Raw genomic sequence first — 21255 nt, 5'->3', positions numbered from 1 at the left:
TCCCCTAGTTTTCTCCAAACATTTGAGAAGACAGGAAGTGTAACCCTTCAAAGGATTTAAAGTATAAATCTGTTATACTGTCTCTATTTCCCAGTGTTTTGCATAACTGTATCTGTGGGAATGCACAATCTAATCTGTTGGCTGACCCAAGGGAATATTGTTTAGGTAGCTACATTAGTTTGTACTTCTTATTAACATCATTTTTTGTTCATATCCTTGTTCGTGTCTTTGAACTATGCTCTGTTCTTCTTTCTCCATTCAAATGTGCAGAGTTCAAGAGCCAATTTGTAGGAGCTTCCAGAATTACCATTTAGTAAAAATCTGCTGTAGTTTTACAAAATAAAAATATGCAAGTTCAAGTAGGCCTGTGGCGAGTATGAAATAAAAATCTATAGTACGATTTTCTACTGTGATACCTCTATTAAAAAGTTCTTTTTTGTGTAATGCTTCATAGTGAAGTTGCTTCTATTTAAAGCATTGAGCTTGATCTTGGCTTTGATCTGAAGCTTTTGATCTTGAAAAAAGCATGTTGTGGCAGTAAAACAAAAAGGGTAGGAGTGGTTTTGGTGTGGGTTTTTTTTTTTTCAGTGATAAAGGGATACCGTCAAGATATAGCACAGACTAATTGGACCTATCTTTCTTTGCTTAAATCTGTTTGCAAAGTCCATCTAATTCTACATATAGGAGGATCTGCTCAAATATGTGCTTTAATGAGCCTTATTTTTTTACAAGAACATGGATTTTCTTTTGACGCTGTCAGGAAATTGTCATATATAGCGCAGAGTATATTATTTTTTAAATACGAAAAATACCTTTCTATCATAATTTTAACTATATCCAGTATGATACAGTCTATCCTTTATTGTCTTGTCATTTTAAATGCTAAACACAGATCACTAAGTAAAATCCTAAATTAGGAATTTAGAGTGTTCAAATTTTGTATAGCTGACATTACTTCGGTGTCTTCCATCATGGAAGAGCTTGTATATCCTCTTCAAAGAGCACAGAAACATCTGTTGAAATCACATGCCTAAATTAAATCACCTGCTTGCAGTCTCTTGTTGAATAAAGCATTTAACTGGACCCGCAATTAGGGGCTTGCTGTGCTGTCACATGATTAATGAGCTGGTTTGGTTCTTGCTTTTAAGGCACATTTCAGGCCCTCCAAGTTAATTTAATAGTTGGATTCTTCAGGTATCAAGCAAGTACTGGGGGCAGTCTGAAGCACCTCATGGTGGTGGTGCTTCCTCTCTCGAGCCAGCCCCATTAGCTCTTCCTCTGTGAATACCTGGATAGCGGGCGGTTATAGGAAGGTTAACAGGAAAGCGGCTGCCGTAATGACAGACTAAACGAGCGAGCGTCTCCCTGAAAGCCAGACCGTAACCCCGCGACTGGCGCTCAGGCGGACGTTACGAAGGGCCGCCGCACGTCCCGCGCAGCTCGGGGGGCCTCGGTATTCGCCCCGCCTGCCGCCGGCGAGGCACCACTGGCGGTATTCCGGGCTGGGCCGGGGGGAGGCGCGGCAAGCCCCGGCGGGGCCGCCCCGGAGCCGCTGGTCCGTACGCTTTTCAAGCGCTCCTCCTCTGCGCACAGGCCTGGGGGCCGGAGCTCGGGTGCGGCGGACCCCGCGGAGGTGTTTCATTTCCGACCGAGGGCTGCGGTGTGCCGCCTCTGCGGACGGCAACGGCGGCACGGCACGGGACGGGACGGGACGAGACGGGGCGTGGCGGGCCGGGCGCTCCCGGCTCGGTGACGCTGGGTCCGGGCCGGGGGACGGTGTCGGGCTGGCCGGGCTGGCTGCAGGGCGTCCCGTCTCGTCCTGTCCCGTTCGCCCCGCGGCCCTGGGGAGCGGAGCATAAGCGGGGATACTCCGCTTGCAAGCCCGCTTTAGCGTGCGCTTTCTCCCCCATGTAGCCTTTGCTGGAGGAGGGTGAGACGTGGAAGGAGAGTCGGCTCGTCCAGCAAGTGAGCGGCGAGGTGAGGAGAAAATCTTCCGCAGCTCTTACGTTGCCCCCGCTTCGTTCCTTTATCAGTCTGCGCCCCAAGTTTTTCACCTGACGCCCCTCGCCACCCCCGCCATGCTTTAAAACATAGTTGCTTTTATACGGGAATAAAACCATTTGTATGGGGGAAGAAACTGAATAGCTACTTCTTTATTAAATAATAACAACCCCATCGTCTAAATTTGGCGTTGGTAGTCTGGAACAACTTTGGACTGGGTGGCTGGAAAAACCTCTTACTTGAAATAGAAGGTGCAAGGGGTAAAGCACAGAGATTTTTGCGCACCGCAGTGGTAACTTTCTGTCCGGGTTTCCTTTTGCAACCCGGTCTGTCATCAAACGTTACTATGCACAAAACTTTTAAACTGAAAGCTCTTGAGGTGAACACCACCTCATACTTTGACCGTGCACAAGTAACTAACCAGATCACCTCAGACCATGTCATTCTAGATCAGGAGAAGTGCTGTTCGTCTTTGTAGTGAAGCAATGGAAAAAGTTGTCTGGAGTCTGTTTATAGCTTCTTAACTAATGTTGAATAGCTGCGCTTGGGTAACATCTTCTTGCTAAAGAAGCACTATGGTTTTAATCCAGGTCACAAAATGGATTCGGACAAACCAGATGATGAGAAAAAGTGGCAAAAAGAAAAGAAGGCTGGATGAAGTTGTTTTCCAAAAGGTAAGGGTTCCCAATGTGCGTCTGTATAATGGGATGAAGGGTGGCAGATCCAAAATGCTTTCCAATGACACCTTCTTAAGCTTTTATAGAAGTGTTTTTTAGCATCTTCAACAAGGTGACAGCGAAAAGGCATTACTGATAAAAGTGTCAGTGTCACTATGTAATTACAGTGGAAACAATAATCTTTTCAGGTGTAGGTAATTTAGAAGACAACTTCCTCAGAATGTTCCAGTTTTTAACTGGATGTTAATGTTTTTAACTGTAACATTCTAAGGGAGAAAGAAAAGAGTGCTTTCGTCAGAGAAATTAATAGAACTTGAGCGCTTTTTACAGGACCTACTACTGTTTGCATACGTTCAGTTACTGGTAGCTGACAATTTTCACTGTGGACATTGGGGCAATAATAGATGTGACCTGTACATTGAAACAAATAGTTCTAACTATGCTGTTGTCACATAATTCAGAGGGTGAGTTTGGAAATAATCTATTTGCAATGCAGATTTCAATTAATGAAAATGTGCCTAGATGGTTATTTTATAATTAATACAGAAGATTTTTTAAACTGAGTGCAGCCTAAATTAAGCTATCGTTAAATCAGAGATTTTTTTATTTAGCTGTTGCGATACATTTGTTCTGTAATGTTGAGTTGACAATTTAAATCACAGTGTAGAGAGGTAAGTGACTAGCCCACACTTTTCTGAATAGCTGTTTTCTTTTACAAACAGATTCAGAATTATTTTTTTAAACCTGTTACCTTTAAAGGATTAAAATGGCAGTGTGTTGTTTTGCTGTTTCGACAGTGCTTCTAGAATGCATGATGAATCATTGCTGTTTCTGTAGCCAAATTCTTGCTGATAGCATGGCTGCCAACTCCTGGATGTGTTGCCTTAGTATGGGCATTGCAGTATATGACAAATGTCTGTGAAGTGCATTGTTGTGTGGGGATTTATGAGCTCCATGGTGAGTTAAAAACCCACCAAATAGCATCCTGTAATTCACTACTACTTTTACTTTGTAACTGGAATACATTGTTTAGGAAAGATGTTCTGTGGTGCTGTGCTAATGAAATGATCTAAACAGAGACAGCATAAACTATTGCACTGAGTAATTCCATTTCTCTTTATATTTTGGTTTGTGAATGTTTGCATGTATGTGTAGCATTTGTATTTTCAATCTTTTTAAGATGAATAATTTTAAAGTTAAAAAAAGTATCACTGTGTGAATTCGAGAGCAAAATGCATTCACAGTACGTACAGCCCTACTGCAAGCTACAGTCTGCACACGTTTTTATGTAATTTTTAAATGGTGCAAAGTAAGTTCCCTGATACATCTTAACAGTAGTCTTAGAGGTACCTTATGCTGTTATACCTGTTATCATCCCTTTCTATTGGAGAAGGCTTCCTTAGTGCAAAACCCCTTTGTACCAATAAAATTCCATTTCTCTTGGGGGGGGGCAGGGGGGGCAGTTTTTCTATTTTACTGTTAGAAATGCGAAACATAATGTGTAAACCTAAGGTATAGTCGTGGTTTTTTTAAACAGCAATTCTTGAGTAAGGTCTGTGAGCAGAAATGTGAATTAAAATTGAAGGCAAGAATACACAGTCTTCTGTTATCTGTAAGTATTAATAATTCTTAGAAATTGAGCACAGATTCACAGGACTGCATTGGCTGGGTACTTAACCCCATGGAAGGGAAAAGGTGTAATGACATGTTTTGTAGTGGAACCACTGAGGAGGCAGCAAGGGTGGGATTCCTCATCTGCCGTAGAGGTGTGGTCAGATCTTTATTGTCTTGTTTCATTTGGAGTTGATTACAAGTAGGTTTCCAGCATGGCACCAGTCAGTGTGGATGGTGCGAACCTCTCTTTTGCTAGAATTCTTGATTTTCAGTCATGTTTGTATTGGCTTGTAGCAGAAATGACATAAAGCAATGGAAGTACTTTGGGGATAAACAAGACAACAAGAAAGAAAAAGGCATGTAATGGAAAGTAGGGTGCCCTTGAAAAAGTTAGCAGAGGTAGGAATAAAACCATGGAGTGAAAAGAGGGAGGTGAGAAGCAGAGCAAGGAGTAAACAAAGAAGTCAGAGTGGGTACCAGCTCACATCACAAGTATGTTTAAAATAAGGATACTGGTGCATTTTGCTGCATGTGGAAAACTGAAATTCACATTGATCCTGCTTATCCTTTCAAAACAAGCACTAAATTACTAAATGTAGCTTCTAAACTTTCATGTGCGTGTGCTATCCGATTTTCCTCTGTCACTTTTCTTTCTTTGTGGTAGGAAGTCCTTTTTCTAATACAAGATGTATGGCTTTGCTATACAGAGACACCGCCAAATCAAACCAAGTGCTTCTCCGTCCAAGCATAAAATCTAGGACAGATAACTCATTGCAGTAAGAGAAAAGGAATTGTGGAGGAAAGGTTGCTAACAATTACAGGGGAAATACTTATTTAAAAAAGTTGCCTTCTAAACAGTTAAGTGTGTAGGAGCTGACTTTACATACACGTATGTGTATTTAAAGAACATTTGAAGATAGCGTGTGCTGGGTAAGAACTATGTAACTGCTAGTGCTAACTGCACTCAAGGGACATATAAACCAGTGGGGAAGCTCATGTAGAAAGTTGCAGTGCTGCTGTCCTGAGTGGATCCACTCACAGTGGATTGCAGCAGTGTTAACAAATTCCATGGGTGAGAAAGACTTTCTAGTCATGTAACTAAGGGCCCTTGTTCTTTTGCTCCTCTTCTCTCTGATTTTTTTTTTTTTGAGTTTTTTCCCCTTTCAGCCTTTTTACTGCTCTGTTTCTGAAGTATTTTATTTTTTTGTAGTAGCTTTTATTACAATCTTCTTTTTCACCCCTGTTCCTTTCTCTTTCTCGTTTGTCTCCTTCAGTCGCCTTCAGTACTGTTCATTACTTTCTGTTTACTTTCAGTTGCTTTTTCTGAGTTACCTTTTGCCCACCTTGATTTCTGTTCATGGTTCTCTGTAGATACTCTTCTTACGATGTGTGCATACACATACGTAAGCCTAAACACACTCACCTATTGCATTTCTGCTTTTGTCATCCCTCCTATTCTCATGCATTCCCTTCACTCATTTAATATTACTGTGTTTCTTCATCTTGTCATTTTGCTGGTCAGCACATCTAGTTTTAGTCAAAATTAGTGTTGCGTTATTTATGAACAGTGTGATAGAAATGCTAAGTGTTACTATTATTTTTGTTGTGATACTGGACACTGCCTGCTTGGAAAAAAAGAATTCCATTATCTATGCCAGTGCTGGGTGTTAGGCAGCAGAAAATGATCTTTCAATCAGTCCAAAGGAATTGTAGCAGATGATCTGTATCCACTGTGGGATTTAAGAGGAAACACGCCTTTTTATTAAGAGACTAACTCACTTTTATATGAACTTCAATATTAAAATATAAAAGTTGCTTTGAAAGTATGCCTATGGTAGAAAGTGTCATAGGATGAGATACCAAGGGTACACAGCAGTTAGGGAGAGCACTGAAACATATATGTTTATATATCAGATAAGGAAGATGATTTGTGCAGATTATCAAAATTGCATTTGTCTCTTTCAGTTTTAGTTTGTTTCTATACTGAAACTTTGAGGAGTAATTCAGCTTTTCCAGAATAATGTCTGCAGTTTTCTCAGAAGTAGTTTTCACATGTTTAAAATGTCTGCTAGTTTACTAAAAATGTAATTGTCTTCGATTTTTTTTCCTATCGATCATTCTTCTCATTCGAGAGATTTACAGTTGTCAGTATTTAAGCTCTGTTAATAACCTAAGAAAAAGTTACTTTGAAATAGCTGTTAAGTTTCCAATAGAAAAACCCAGACAACCAAAGCAAAACCAATTGTGATATGTATGACTAATGCTAACTGCTTTGTCCTATAACAACAAATTCACCAGTGTAACTGAAACATGAAAACCAAATCTTGTAATTCATTGATTGTGGTGTTATACTTCAAGTAGAAAATACTTTGAAGTCTTAGCAAAGCATACGTAGGGGGAAGAAACTATAACATAGTAAAAGAGAGCTTTTATTTAACTAAGGAATTCATTCAGGATTATATGCTTCTGCTAATTTATGTAAAGAAATATTACATAAATTAAAATTAATTTAAGACTTTAATTACCATGTTTTTTTTTGTTTCTTAAAATGAGTGTTTTTACTCGAGTCCGCCAATCAGAGAATCAAACTAAGGGTCAAATCTGAAAAACATCTTTTGAGCTTGTGCACTGCAAAGTGCTTAACAGCTAGAAGAAATACGGCAGTAAGTCCTCAAGTGTTCTTCAGAGTGTTTGGTGGAGTCATTTGCTGTACCTGGCCTTTCCAAATTCTGTTAATCTCAAAGAACTTCTAGGAGCCCTGTAAATGTATTAGATGGCCTTTGCTGATTACAAATAACATTTAATTCTTGTGGCAAACAGGGATTTGAATGGAAAATTTTACACCCACATCATGCACAAGAGCTCAATTGCAGTAGATGTTCTTAATCTATCTGAGAAATAAAGCCTGCCGTTTGAAAAAACTTTTGCTCTGAATACATATGAATGAAATTTCAGGCCTTTAAAATGAAACATTCTCAGCGTTTAGTTTTCCATCCCTGTAAAAATATCTGTAATTATGGATTGTTTGAAACTATAATTGTACTGCTTCAAAAAAGTAGTGTTTTTTAGGATAGTGCTGCTTCAGAGTTCACTTGAGAACCATTTAATAGAACAAGAAAACTATGGGGAAAAAAAAAAACAAACAGAAATTTGAGTGGAATTTTTGATTGAGCCATAATAGTTTTTTAAAAAATTACTCCTGTTCTGACTACAGTACAAGCTTTATCCTGTTTCCAGCAGTGTTGTGTCAGGATCTCATTTTCCTTTTCAGTAGCACCTATCTCTCTTACGAAGAAAGTGCAGTTGCGTGGTGTATTTCACATCGAGTGTCCCAGATGGGTATTAATTTTCATGTTGTCAGAGGGGGAATATGCCTATTAGGCCACATTCAGGCCACATTTTTATGTTTATGTATATATTGAAACATACAATATGTATGTATCAAAACAGTCATAACAGTTCTGATTGTATTTATGTATTAGGCCACATTTTAGTGAAGCAACTTATCAACATGCATTCCCTTTCAGTGTCTGAGATGACCACTTCTAAATTAGGAGAACTTAGGCCACATGGCCATGTGTTGAAATAAAGTTTACAGATAATTACATCACTGTTAAGTATAGCTGTCCAAGACAGCGGCCATCCTCTGCAGTGAAAGATTAAGGTAACTTTAATGCAAAAGATAAGGTTTGTGCAGGAAAGAAAAAGGCAGTTTTAGTAGAGAGTTTTGTGCCTGTTATTTGTAGGAAGAATCAGTTACATGCCTGTGGTGGGGGCACTGTTTGGCAGCCTGTGTCACTGGAGGCATTTTAATTAGGCAGTGTTTGTGCATAATATCATATGATACTAACAAGGTGAATTATATTGTTGAGATGAACTAATGCCACTAACTTTTCAGTCTGTTGTTGTTTCTAATTTTAAAGCCAGATTTTTGGTGGTTGAAATGTGCTCTTCTGTACCTTAGTTTACAAATACCTTTTTTCTTTAATAAAACAGGAAATGGAAAATTAGAGCAGTTTTGTTCTTTACAAAAAAAAAAAAAGAAAACCAAAAAGTATTTGATAATTTTTAGTCCTCCTCAAATATCTGCCCGCACCAGTGTTTATACAGTGAATTCTGAGGGGTGATATAGTGAGTTTTGGGAGCAGAAAAAAGGCTGTCCTTGTCAGGGCTTTTCCAACTGGAGCAACTTAGTACGTTTGGAAAAAAGTAGTACGCTGCGTTCAAACACTCTGCAAGTTTTCTTCTACGGGATTTCCTATGGACCTTTTATTAGTTGAGAATATACTCTTGTGCATGGCAGCTGAATAATCCATTTGATTTAAATGTCCCCAATCTTCCTGATGTGATTGACTGTAATGACTCCAGAGGAGGTTTAATGGTCTGCTGGCTCAAATGTGTGCTATATTTCAGCTTTATGTGTGTTTTATTTCAGTCTTACATTTATTACGCATTGTCAGCAGTAGGATAATGAGTCTTAACTATTGTCCTCATGTCTTTTTCAGTTTAGATTATGTTCACATGCTATATAGTAAAAGCACATATATAGCAGTCTGTAAGTACGGACATAGTTAATGGAAGAAGTATATAAGCACAGAAGGCAAAGGCCAGGCCTTTTATAAAACCAGTTAAAAAGGTTTTGGTAGTCATTAATACACTTTTTGATGGTAATAGTACTAAAAGTAATCATGGGTACAACTTACAGTATTGTCATTCTCTGTTTCCAGCCCCCCAAGAAGCTTTGAGCAGGAAGGTAGCTCACTGTTAAAAGCAAATACATGCTTTGTTGCTTTAATTAAACAGATGTGATTGAATTCTTAAAGGTGTGTAAATTGTACTATACTCATTTGGTCGGTGCCATATCTATTTTCTTGTGTCACTTTTTTTGTGTGGACAGGTTGAGTGACTACTCACAATTATCTAGTTCCTCTCACTGGATGTTTGGCTTAAAGGTTTTGTGAAACCCATACCAGCATTTGAAATTAGGCTACAGTATCTCAGCCTTAGTGTGGATCTTTATGTTGTATAAATATATATTTACATATGGTATATAAATACAAAAAGTATTTTTAATCTCATAAGACATGTATCTAAAGTCTAATATCTCTCAGTTTATTGGAACTGCAGTGTATGAGTGGACAGAAAATGTTTTCACTTTCTCTTTGTACGGTTAAGCCAGGTTGTTGTCCTATATCGAGGTTGACCCAGGCCATCTCCATACCTGAACAGCATTCTTGAAGCATAGGGTAATGATACTTCAATTTGCCTTAATTTTGTTTCATAAATGATTGCCAGTAAGTACAAGAAATTTGTTATTCTCCTGTGCTGTAGCTCTGTTTTTGTTAACAGGCATTTTCAAGAGCTTCTTTTACTTTTATCCAGAAAAAAATAGTCATGGAAAAGAAGCTTAGGCAATTATGTTGTTCTGTATGTGTAATTATCGCTATTCTGCCTTTAATTGAGGCATCCATTGCGTATTATTTTCATTGAAACTTGTTAGTGCTCTAATGTTGCCATGTTCCTGCAAGAATTGCCTGTGACAAAAGCCCACATAAAGGCAAGGCAGAAGTGCTCTATCATTTCTGGGAATCCTAACAGACACATGAGGGGGAAGATACTATGACTGTACCAACCAAAGGCAACACTTTTGTTGACACTTTGAGCCTATGAAACACAAGTTCCAAGAAACTAGATTTCATTACTTTTGCTCCTTACAAAATGTAATGTTTTGGTTTTGTGAACTGTCTCCTATGTACTCCAGGCCGCATACTCCAAATGTGGTGAACACCCATGTAGGCTGTTCTTAAATGGCAGTTACAGACTGCCTTAATGTGGGTTTCCTTCTTTGCTCCTAACACAAATACCTGAAAAAAGGGGCTTAGGACTTAGTTTGGAAGACTGATGACTGCCTTGCTTAAGTTCTCTCATCCGTATTGCAGAAGGATCTGAGATAAAGCTAGAGAATATTAGATGTTTCCAGGCTCAAGATCCTGTTTATTTCAAAGAAAATATTATCAGCTCAGTGCCAGTTCTGCATAACTGTGAATGTCTTGCTTTTGTTTAAATTTGAGAGATTTCCCTGTGTTTTGGCTGTCCTTCTGACGAATTCATTGAAGACACTCATGTATTTAAAGGCGTAGCTGAGTCAGGCCTTAGTCATTCATCCTCAGGATCTTTCCAAGAGACCAATTTTCTGATTGAAGAGGAGGTTTTACTTCTCTTTGTTGCCCGGAGTGTTTTAACTGGGAGAGGTGGTCTATGTCAGGACCTCATTACAACTGCGTGAGTTACCCAATTATAGCGTGTAACATCTCTTTTTAAATTATGTCCTTCAGAATTGAAATGAGAATGTTTAACTTGATTTTACAGATTGTAAATCAAGGCATGGAGGTGCTAGATATCTTGTCCAAAGACACCCAAGAAAATTGGGCAAAGCAAGGAAATAGATTAAGGTCTTCAAGTTTGGTCTCCTAACACAAACCTTCACCTAAGCACTCTCTCTTATAAACACTGAAGAATTAAGCCAGACAATTGTCCATTAAGCAATTAGTGGGCTATGTGCCAAAGTAAGAGTAGGTTGGTGATATTTTAACCTGTAGCAGAGATGGGACCAGGAGCTGGTGCTGTGACTTCATCTCCACAGGAATAGTATGAGAGGCCAAGTTTGTATAGCAGTGTGACTGGAAAGATGAAGTTAAGCATGGGATAATTTCATTTTATCTATATTTATCCTGGGTTCAGCAGTAGCAGTCATTTTTCTCTTTCTTAGTAGCTGGCGCAGTGCTGTGTTTTTGACCTTCAGCCTGGGAACTGCGCTGATACCACCAACGTTTTTAGTTGGTGCTCAGTAATGTTTAGTCTTACCAAGGACTTTCTGAGTCTCATGCTCTGCCAGGGAGGAGGGGAATCTGGGAGGAAGCAGAGACAGGACACCTTACCCAAACTAGCCAAAGGGGTATTCCGTACCACAGCACATCATGCCCACTATATAAACTGGGGCATTTACCCGTAAGGGTTAGATCACTGCTGGGGTCGGGCTGGGTATCAGTTGGCAGGTGGTGAGCGGTTGTATTCCCTTGTTACTTCCCTTATCATTGTTATTATTGGTGGTAGCAGCAGTGGTTTGTGTTATACCTTAGTTATTGGGCTGTTCTTATCTCAACCCATGGGAGTTACATTCTTTTGATTCTCCTCCCCATCCCTCCGGAAGGCGGGGGAGTAAGAGAGCAGGTTGCATGGCTGAGTTGCCGACTGGGCTTAAACCATGACAGTATTGCAGTAGAACATGCTTCCTAGTAATTAAGGCTATGGTTAGTGTTTTTTGATTATAAATATCAAACCTAAGTGTTGATTTGAGTGTGTTTTAAAGGATAATAATTTGATGAACAGATATTTACCTCTTTGCCTTTGACCATCTAAATGAGTGTATGCAGTCTTGTAACTTTCAACATGAACGGAGATTAGAGGAATTAGTAAAGGCTTGCTAAATCATGTTTTTTTCAGTGCAAGTAGTTTTTGACTGTAAAACTTTCAGGCATGGTATGATAGGGTGTTGGAGGTATGATACTTAGTTTAGAAGGCAGAAATGTGCTTGTGTGGTGTCTTCACCACACAGAAAGAGGTATGATGGACAAGTTTGCACCTGTCTCATTAATTTGGAAGTAGTGCAGAGCTGGAACCTGTGATAAATAACAGTTGCATACATAATTTGCTGTAGAGGTATGCTTATCCTAATGATGTGTGTTGCTTTGCAGCTGTGTAAGACAAAGGTAGAGTGAAGTATTTTGTGTGAGTGTCCTCTGTAGTGATCCAGCCTTCTGGTAAGTGGCATGCCAGTAACTACCTAACATGTTCTATTAAATTAAAATAAATATGATCAGGCTGCCCATTCTGTAATGGTTTGTTGGGGACAGAGGGACATTTTAGGAAAACAATCAGTTTTGTAATTCCAGGTTATATTTCGTATCTTGTGCTTGTTTTTCATCAGTTAAAGCCTGTGAATATCTGGAATAGGAATTTGTTTGAAGTGTTTTTAAAAAGGGAGGTTGTGTAATACCAATGACCTAGATGGCGTGTAGACACTAAGTCTTTTCATTTGTTTTCTCTTGTCCAAAGCATTGAGACAGGAAGCATTCTTAAAATTATTTTTAGATTTTTAAAAGTCAACCTTGATTTCCTCATGTGACAGTAATCCCCTGGCTAGGCCTGAAAGCAATATTGTTTACTCTTCCATAGTGCCATATGCTTGCGATTTTTTTGCTTTATTTTGGTGCCTGTAATTTATTTTTTAAAGAAACTACTAAGAACCTTCGATTTATATTGAACTGTCAGACTTGAACTGTTTGGTTGTAGAGGAAAGTGCTCCCTAATGTGTCCCTGATTCTTCTCATTGTGGGTGTAAATGCCAGTAAGTGGTTTGATTTATTGTAGTTTAGTGAGATGATCATGTCTAAAATATCACTTTGTTGCTCCATAATTATGTTGTCTTTATGACATCATGTTTGTTGTGGCAGAGAGATGGCTGAGCCATTACGACTCAGGAATTCTGGTTTCCTTCTTAGCTTGTATCCTGCTTATTTCCCTCAGCTGAGAAGTGAACTGTAGGTCCCTTTACACATACAGTTCACTTCTGCTACTGCTTTAGTTTGTATCCTCCTTTTTAAACTAAAGGGAAACCGTGTGCATCAGCGCGTTTCTCTAACCACTACCCTAGCCAGTGTTTGACTGTATTCCTTTCATCAATAAGAAGCTAGTGGTTTTCAATTTATGTCTTTCCAAGTGATCTTCATCTGAATGTTTTTATTACCCTCAAACCTCAGAATAAGACAAATTATTAAAATGTTGTAAAAATGTCTTTTCATGGCAGAGTAAAAACTCGTGATTTAAGAAATCTGAGTTGAAAAAGGGTTACTTTTGAAGAACTTTAAGTGAGTTTTACTTTGCTGTAACATTGTGAGTATCTGTTAAAGTTTATGAAGACCTGATTATGGCCGTAGAAGATGAACTGTGGATTAGTCACCTACAGATTAAAAAAAAACCAACAAACAACCCCACACCAAACCTCCCCACCTAGTTCAATATTCACTATACAGAAGAAAAAACTGGAAAGTGAGAGAAGTTGGGACATTGGATAAATATACCATCACTTTCATTATTGTGATTCTAATCATATTTACAATTTTTATAAATTTGTAAGTCACAAAACAGGAAGTGACCAAGCCGTGAAGTATTATCAACACAAACAATATCCTTGAGATATTGTAATGCTCACTGCTACTCCCATGTTGGCTGGGGAGATCTTGTTAGGCATAGGAAAGGAATTGTCGAAGGAGAGTCAGTGTTCCCCATGCTTGGCCAGTACCTGCATTTTCCACTGGGGAGGCTTCTGTTCTCCTGTGGCAATATTACAGACAGCTCTGCAATTGGCCTGTAAAACACTCCAAAACTGGGCATAGTAATAAAGTTGCTTTAAGTTACAAGTAAGGAGAATTTGGCTACTTAATTATGTTTGCTTTTAATGTTAGAGGTGGGGATGGGAATGTAAAGATAAATGAATATAAAGATAAATGTCAATTAAAGATGCCCTTACAAGGATATCCTTCATATTATGGAGGCTAGCTTATAATATAAGTGGCTTTTTTCCAGTTTGTTGATTTTTTTTGCCATCTTGGCTTAGTTAAGATTGGACTGGGTGGATGTTTTGCAATGCAGACTCTTTCCAAAACACTGGCAAAGATTTAACACTAAATCCAGCTGAGTTCCCCTGAGGGTTTGAGCTGAAATTCTGACTTTCATATTAAATTAGGCATGGTCACAAGAGAAGAATTATTTCAAGTTTTTATGAAGCATGTGACTGACAACAGGCAACTGGGATGCAAACAGTTTTCATGTATGTTTTCTTTGTTGGGTCAAAAATATATTCAGGATACAAAAGGTTCTTATTTATGTGACTTGAGGGGACATAGATAAAGAGATTTTAAATTCTAGAAATAAAAAATCCTTCAACCCCCTCAGATGTCTTTGCCCAAGTTTTCTTCCCTTCCTTCAGGATTTCCCTCTTCCCTCCCCACAAAAAGCGTCCCGTCCCGTCCCCCTTCTTAACACCTAAGCTTCATATAACCATGCCATGTATTTCAGCCAGACAATGTTTGGGTTTTTTTTGTGTTTGTTTTTGTTTGTTGTCTTTTTTTGAATACTTTAGAAAACGTCTTCTGTGACGTGGCAATGGCCAAGTGGACTTCCTGTTTGTTTCCTTGGCCTGCTTTATATCTATATTGCTGTGATTTTTTTATGGTGGGTTGCTACAGCTGTTTCTGCCAGTATTTCATGTTATATTATGAATGAAAGAAATGCCCCATGCCACTTCAGATAGAAATTAAACTTTGAAATGACCCATCACAGCTCTCCTAGAAGTTTTTTCTTTTCAAGTCAGAATTGTGCTGTGCTTTGGAAGGAGCCGTTGATTTGACAAGTTCATTGATGTGTGATTCGAGAAAGCAATGTTAAAAATTCTGGCAGTCAGTCACCTGCCCACGCTTGAGTGTTTTCCGTGGTTCCTGCTGGGTTATTCCCTTGCTGGTGTCAGGGTTAGCGCTGGGTGCCTGCAGGGAAATGAAAGGTAGAGCATACCGTTGTTAAGTCAGCCTTTCCACAGTACCACGTATCAAATGCAGTCTTTTTGTTTTAATTTCCTGTCCTACATTAAATCCCATCTGCCTGCATTTTCACATTGGTTTCTTACCATGTTCCCTGCCCTTGTTTTCCTCATTGCTTTGTAGGGAAAACTTTTTCCTCCCCTTGCAAGAAAGGGTAAATATCTATTTCTAAATAAAGAATGTTTATAGATACACTACTTTTATGAATACTTATCCTTTACCTGATTTAAACCTCTGTTTAGCTTTTTTCTTTTGTGGTTTGCCTATGAAAAAACAAGAGAAGATAAAAGGTTAAAGTCTGCACTTGTGCTTTTTTTTATTTCTTTTTGTACCATTGTGCATCTGTTCTTGTGGAAGACAATCTCACATAATATAAACTGTAGAGGGCTGGTTCTCCAGGAATGTGCCTGTAAGATTTTTTTTTTTAAAGATTTCAGGCATCTTTAAATGCGAGGAAAATGCTAAAAAAATATTGAGAATGTGGTGATTTCATTTTAGCTCAAATACAAATCATACCTCATGAAAGTATCTCCACTTAATCTGCAATAAAAACAAGATTCTAATTTGGAAGTGGGGATTACATGTGGCCAAAAACCCCAGGACATACTGGCGCCATCCAATAGTTCTCCTAGTTATTTTAGATTCTAAAGGAAGGTGCAGTCATCTTGTGAGGACTAGTACTTTTGAAGTAGGCCTTTCTATTACAAAGTAGGCTGTTCCAGAGTACGGATGGGAGGGAGGTGGTTATCCAAATGAAAACCAAGCAGCTCTTGAATGTTTACCCAGATTAAATATTTTTACAGGACGCTGACGGTTTTGATAACATGACTGGGTTTCTAGGGAGAACAGTGGCTATATAGAGCATTTTGTTTCTTGACTGAAGTATGGACAAGATTAGCTAAAAATTAGCTGTATCTGAAGGTTGCGGAGTGTTTTGGGTGAGGTAAGCCCTTCCGTGTTTCTTCTTAGTAGGAATGGCTCCTAAAACAGCTAACAAGAACATTGGTATTACTTAGAATCTTTTTTGTTTCAGCAAAAGCCAAAGATGGGATAGAATTGAAGATGTGTATCAACATCTGAGGCTCTGAATTTATGTTAATTCTCTCAGCCTTCTATTTTTTGCAGGCTTTAAAGGTATTCCCACTGGAAAGGACAAGGATCAAGTTTCCCTCTATTTTCTCTGGGGGTTTTGTTTTATGCATTTTATTTTTTTCTTTTACTGTGTAGCATTCATTCTATGAATCTATAGCCCATACAGGGAGAGAAGATAATTTGAACTGAGCAAGATAAGAGGACTGAATATTTTGTGTATAAGCCAGTCAGTGTGACTGTTCAGTCAAAAAGCTCTTTTAAAACTTGAACCATTGCTAGGTCTAGTTAATCTGGGGGAGGGCAAGAAGCAGCTGACTACCTTTCAGCAGGAGCTGCTGCGCTTGAAGTGTGTGTGAGAGAGATCATTTACAAAGAAGTAGTGGATGAGTATTCGCAGTTGCATCTTAAGTAACTGTAAGACAGCTGAGAGAGGTGCCTCGTTATTGCCTCAAAGAGAAGAAATAATTAGTTTTCAAAAAGCCAGTATGTAAGATGAAGCTGAGTTTAGGTAGGATCCACACTGTACAGTTTTTGGGGAAGGAGTAACTGTCCTTGTTAAGAAACGCTTTGTCCTAAATATGTCTCCCAGTGGGTGCTGAGGGTTCACAGCAGTTCCCAACCTTCACAGCCTTCTGGCTAGTCCGCTATTAGGAGATTTCTGCGTAAAATGTTTTAAGTTTCATATTCTTTCTAATGTCTTGGCCTCCATACGGAAACCAAATGTTACAATTTTCCTTGACTACACTGCTTTTAATATTAGGTAACAGGGGAACCTTTTTGAAGTCCTTGTTTCTCAGAGCAGTCTGAAGAGCGTCTGAAAAGCTTCTGAAATGCAGGAGTAAGGAGCTTGGCGGGGAAAGGACACTTTCTACATGACAGCAAGAAGTAGAATCAGTACACACTGGGATCTCAGGAAAGTGGTTTGGGATTAACTAACTACATATAACTAATTACAACCAAAAGCAAACGAGTTAAACCTGGACTTCCCATTATTAACATCATGAAAAGTATTAAAAATAGAATTCATAGCAAACAGGATGTCTGGTCATAAGTGTGCAGTTTCAGTTGTCCATTATTTATGCAGCTGACCTTCTGTGCTGAGATCAGAGAGCAGTGAGGAGCCTCATGACTGTAAATAAAAATCCCATTTAATCTGATCACACCAACATGGCAGCTTCTGGAAGGAGTGGGTTAGACTTATAAGGGTAGTGTGGAGAAATGAATTAGTAACACTATAGAACAGTGTATGTGCTGCTTCTGCTCTGGGGATGACATGTCCTTTCTGAAAAGCTGTAGTTTTACCTGGAATTGTGGCCAGTGGAACTATGTGTTTTCTTTTTGATGCTAGTGTTGTTTTGTTGGGGTTTATTTAAATTATTTGATTTTTCTGATACTACATTTGGAAATACTTTGTTGGGAGTAGAGAGACTTATTCCAAGTTCCTGAACTTGTTGAACAAAATGAATTAACAAACCTATTTGTTTTGTGAGGTGGGCTGTGCTGTCCAGCTGAAAGGATATAGTGAGCACTCAGTGCACCATGGGAAGCATTCCCCATGACCATTTAAAGCAGAACTATTAAGAAAATTCTTTCTTCGACCCGGTAGAGAGGCTTGCCTGCAGCTTGAAGTTTGAGCCAGGCTGCACTGACATTTTAGCACAGGGAACAATCTGTGTTCACAGTCTCTGCCTATTGTGTGGAAGCAGATGAGAGGGTCGGGGTGGCTTGTGGGAGCTGGAGCGCACAGGGCCATTCTTACTGACGTATACAAACACTTTTTTTTGTATTTGTTGTTGTGAAATGTGGTCAACTGTGCCAATGTACTTAGCTGAAATTAACCTTCTCTATTGTGTGCTTTTCTATTGTTCTGAAAACGTCCATCTCTTTCAAGTGGAAAGCAGACTGCCCTAAGTTTTAAGGAGCAAATCCATGAATGTAACAAAAGACAAGGAAAAAGTATCTGAGAGACTATTTTTAATAGTTGATAATGTTGAAAATAATGGTAGCCTGGCTGCATAAAAAGGAGGCTTAAGAATAAATATTAAAAGCCCTAAAAAGAAGTCTGTCCCTTTTTTAGTGTTTGGATGAAACAGACTGTTTCAAACTCAGCATGTCTCAGTTTATAAACATTTTTTTCTTCATGCTCAGCTGATTTGAGTAATTAATTTGGTATTGTTTAAGAATTCCTGAAACTGTATTTAGTGACTGTGAATGTGTATGTAATTTCTGTGAATGTTATAGAAAACTGTGTTCCAGATAAGTGTACCTGGGTAAATAAATGACATGATAGTACTGATACAGGCTCAGAAATTTACCCAGACCTATTCTGTGAAACAGCTCCATGTCAGTAGTAGGCAAGACATGTCTGGAAAATGAATATGGTTGCCACAGATGGGTCTTCTGGAGAGAAAAATAAGAAGGGAAGTGAGGGGAGAAGGAATTTGTGTTACCTTGTATTGATCTGGGTCTCAATTTTGTGATGATTCACTGAGATGAGTAGACCTGTACATACAGATATTCAGTCTGACTCACTGCCAGTCTCTTAGGTTTAGTAGTGCCCTACTTTCTGATTTTTCTTTCTCTTCCTTTTAAAGGCTTAAAACTTCAGAAATTCTGTTGCATATCAACGTATGTATTAATGGCATACTTGAAATAGAAGTTATTTGAGATACATATTCCTGGCTTATTTCTCATTGTCTTTTTGCCAAACCATTTGTTTACTGAACCTTTGAAAAGAGGGATGTAATTTTCAATTAACTAAAGGAATGTACAGCATTCAAATACCACACCCAGCCTGCTTAGAAGGGCAATATTTTTTTTGTGCCAACATGCCCTTGAATAGTTAAGGGGCAGGTTTTGGGTTGATGTCAGTTTATAGTGGAAAAATACAAGACTGAAGCTATTGCTTGAGAAAGCAAAATGTGTAGGTGAAAGCAAAACACGTGAAGAACATGCTGTACAAGAAGTATATAGCCTTCTTCAACAAATGTAATCATATTAGTGGAATGGGATTGACAAAGAGCTTTAGTCAAGTGTTGATTTCCTCTCAGACTGGGTGAAGCTTTCTGTAAGATATTATTTGTGTTCTTAAGTATATATATATGGTTTGGTTTTGCCCCCTTTTCCCCAAAAAAACCAAAAAGCTGTGTTTTAAGAAATATAATTGTAATTTTTTAATTGGTTTCATGATAACTTTTGTGGTTTAAAAGAAGTGTTTTTTTTTTTTTTTTAAAGAAATTTGATTATAATGTTTTTTTTGACCTTGTTGAGAAAGCATGATTAATCCCATTGAAGTCCTTGCCTGGTCCTTTGCAAGAGCTGTGTATTTTCCTGTGCCATCTATGTTTCAGCAAAGTAACTAGCCTTGAGTAAACCACACAGACATTTGGGTCTGTGACAGCAGAGGATGTAAATTTAATTCTGAAAAGGTTGGTTGGTCTGCATCAAATGCATTCAACACTTACAGAAGGCTTCCTTCCTCCCTCCCCACCTAATGTCCTCGACAGCTGTCCCTGAGCACTGCCTACTCACATGGCCGGGTGTGGGCAGCGTTCCACTGACTTCTTTTTCTCAAAAGGTATGCTAGGGGTGCAGCAATCTTTCCTCAAGAATGTGGGGAGACATCCCATAGCTTAGATGTTGTGAAGGTTATTCATCAAGTGTAGAAGGCATGAGGAGGTGGGCAAGGTCTGCATTTCTCCCTGCTTGACTCTTAAGGCATGCAAGAGCCAGCCTGTTGCAATCTCTCCTGGCCGTTTCTGCTGTGAAGCAGCTGTAGTTCTCCAGAGGATGCTCTGCCAGAACCGTGCAAGCATGGAGGATGTTGCAGCTCCTTGCTGTGACTGATGCTAGAAACTGGAGCTAGAAGCTTTCAAATATTTGTTTGAGTCCCCATGTTACCCATTTGTATGCTCTGAAGTGATCAGGTTGATAAACTGCATGACTTCAGGGAGGAAACTTCTAAGATAAATACCAGAAAAAATGCCCAATATGCTCTTTGTTAAGTTCTGGCCCTAAATTATCACTGTTTTTCCTTTCCCCTTACCCCTTGTATCTTGGTAGTCATGAAACTGAAGCTTTTTATATTTTGTGCATATCCACAGGACAATGAAAATCTACACATACTGTGTTGTCAACCAGCAATACATATTGTTGATGGTAGGTTTTTCATAGAATAGGTCATTAGAAGGCAGTCCTGTTTTCTGGATTGATAATAACTGGGTTATATTTTAATGGGCCACTTGGCCTGATTTAAACTCCTTCTTCTTAAATGTCAGTAGGTACTTATTTTTGTTTTTAAATTATGATATTTATGAAAAAAAGATAAAATCATAAAACCTAATCTCATTCAAGATTCAGCAGTTTCTGGTTTTTGCATCTGAAGCACAACCTTCACTTTTCATTTCTGTTTGTGCCAGGCACCTATACGTAGGAAAAAACGGCGTAGACTGCTGCATGCTGTTCTGTGAAGCAGGGTACATATAAGAGTAAAAGCACTTTTTTAGACCAAACCTTATTTTGTCTTTTATTGGTCAGTTAGACATTTTAATACTGGGCCAGTTTCAAATCTAGGCAACATACTTCTCTTGTGATGTACTTACTGATACGGTTTCAGTCCTTAAGCAAGCTCTTCGCAGGCATGTGATGCCCATGTCCACAGTTGTCCCCATTTAGTATATCCCAGTGGAAGGACTGGCAGTTTTGCAAGTGGGGTGAAAGACAGAAGGATTGAAGAGCTGAAATTAATCCAAATAACAAAAGCGGTCTGCACACATTTACTGTTCTGGGAATGCAGCCACTGGATTGATGTTTGCAGATCTGGTCTTTTAAATTATTTTTTGATGGTTTAAGTTCACTTTTGAGTTCAGAGTTTAAATGTGATGTGAGGACCTGAGTAAAGCACGTCCATCCATCAGCTGTGATGGAGATATGCTGTGCTGGTTGATGAGAAAATGAACATGAGCCGGCAGTGTGTGCTCGCAGCCCAGAAAGCCAACCGTATCCTGGGCTGCATCAAAAGGAATGTGACCAGCAGGTCGAAGGAGGTGATCCTGCCCCTCTACTCTGCTCTTGTGAGACCTCACCTGGAGTATTGTGTGCAGTTCTGGTGTCCTCAACATAAAAAGGACATGGAACTGTTGGAACAAGTCCAGAGGAGGGCCACGAGGATGATCAGGGGACTGGAGCACCTCCCGTATGAAGATAGGCTGAGAAAG

At 39.0% G+C, this 21255-nt stretch overlaps 1 protein-coding gene across 12 annotated transcripts in view; it reads left to right on the top strand.

Annotated features, from left to right (window-relative positions):
• Positions 1–21255, top strand: part of AOPEP (aminopeptidase O (putative)) — a 197469-nt gene that overhangs the window by 117954 nt on the left and 58260 nt on the right. For 11 of the 12 annotated variants that reach the window (XR_010608594.1, XM_065661655.1, XM_065661654.1 and 8 more), the window contains 2 exons: positions 1915–1977; positions 2592–2675. Coding sequence is in view for 11 of the 12 variants with exons in the window: in XM_065661655.1 (XP_065517727.1) it covers positions 1915–1977; positions 2592–2675 (147 nt within the window). In the remaining variant the exon portion in view is untranslated. The remainder of the gene's footprint in view (positions 1–1914; positions 1978–2591; positions 2676–21255) is intronic. The other variant, XM_065661657.1, reaches the window with a different exon arrangement.

Source organism: Lathamus discolor, chromosome Z, assembly GCF_037157495.1.
Source record: "Lathamus discolor isolate bLatDis1 chromosome Z, bLatDis1.hap1, whole genome shotgun sequence".
NCBI classification, from domain to species: domain Eukaryota; kingdom Metazoa; phylum Chordata; class Aves; order Psittaciformes; family Psittacidae; genus Lathamus; species Lathamus discolor.
The sequence above is the reverse complement of the archived record's forward strand: the minus strand, read 5'-3'. Positions and strand labels throughout refer to the sequence as shown.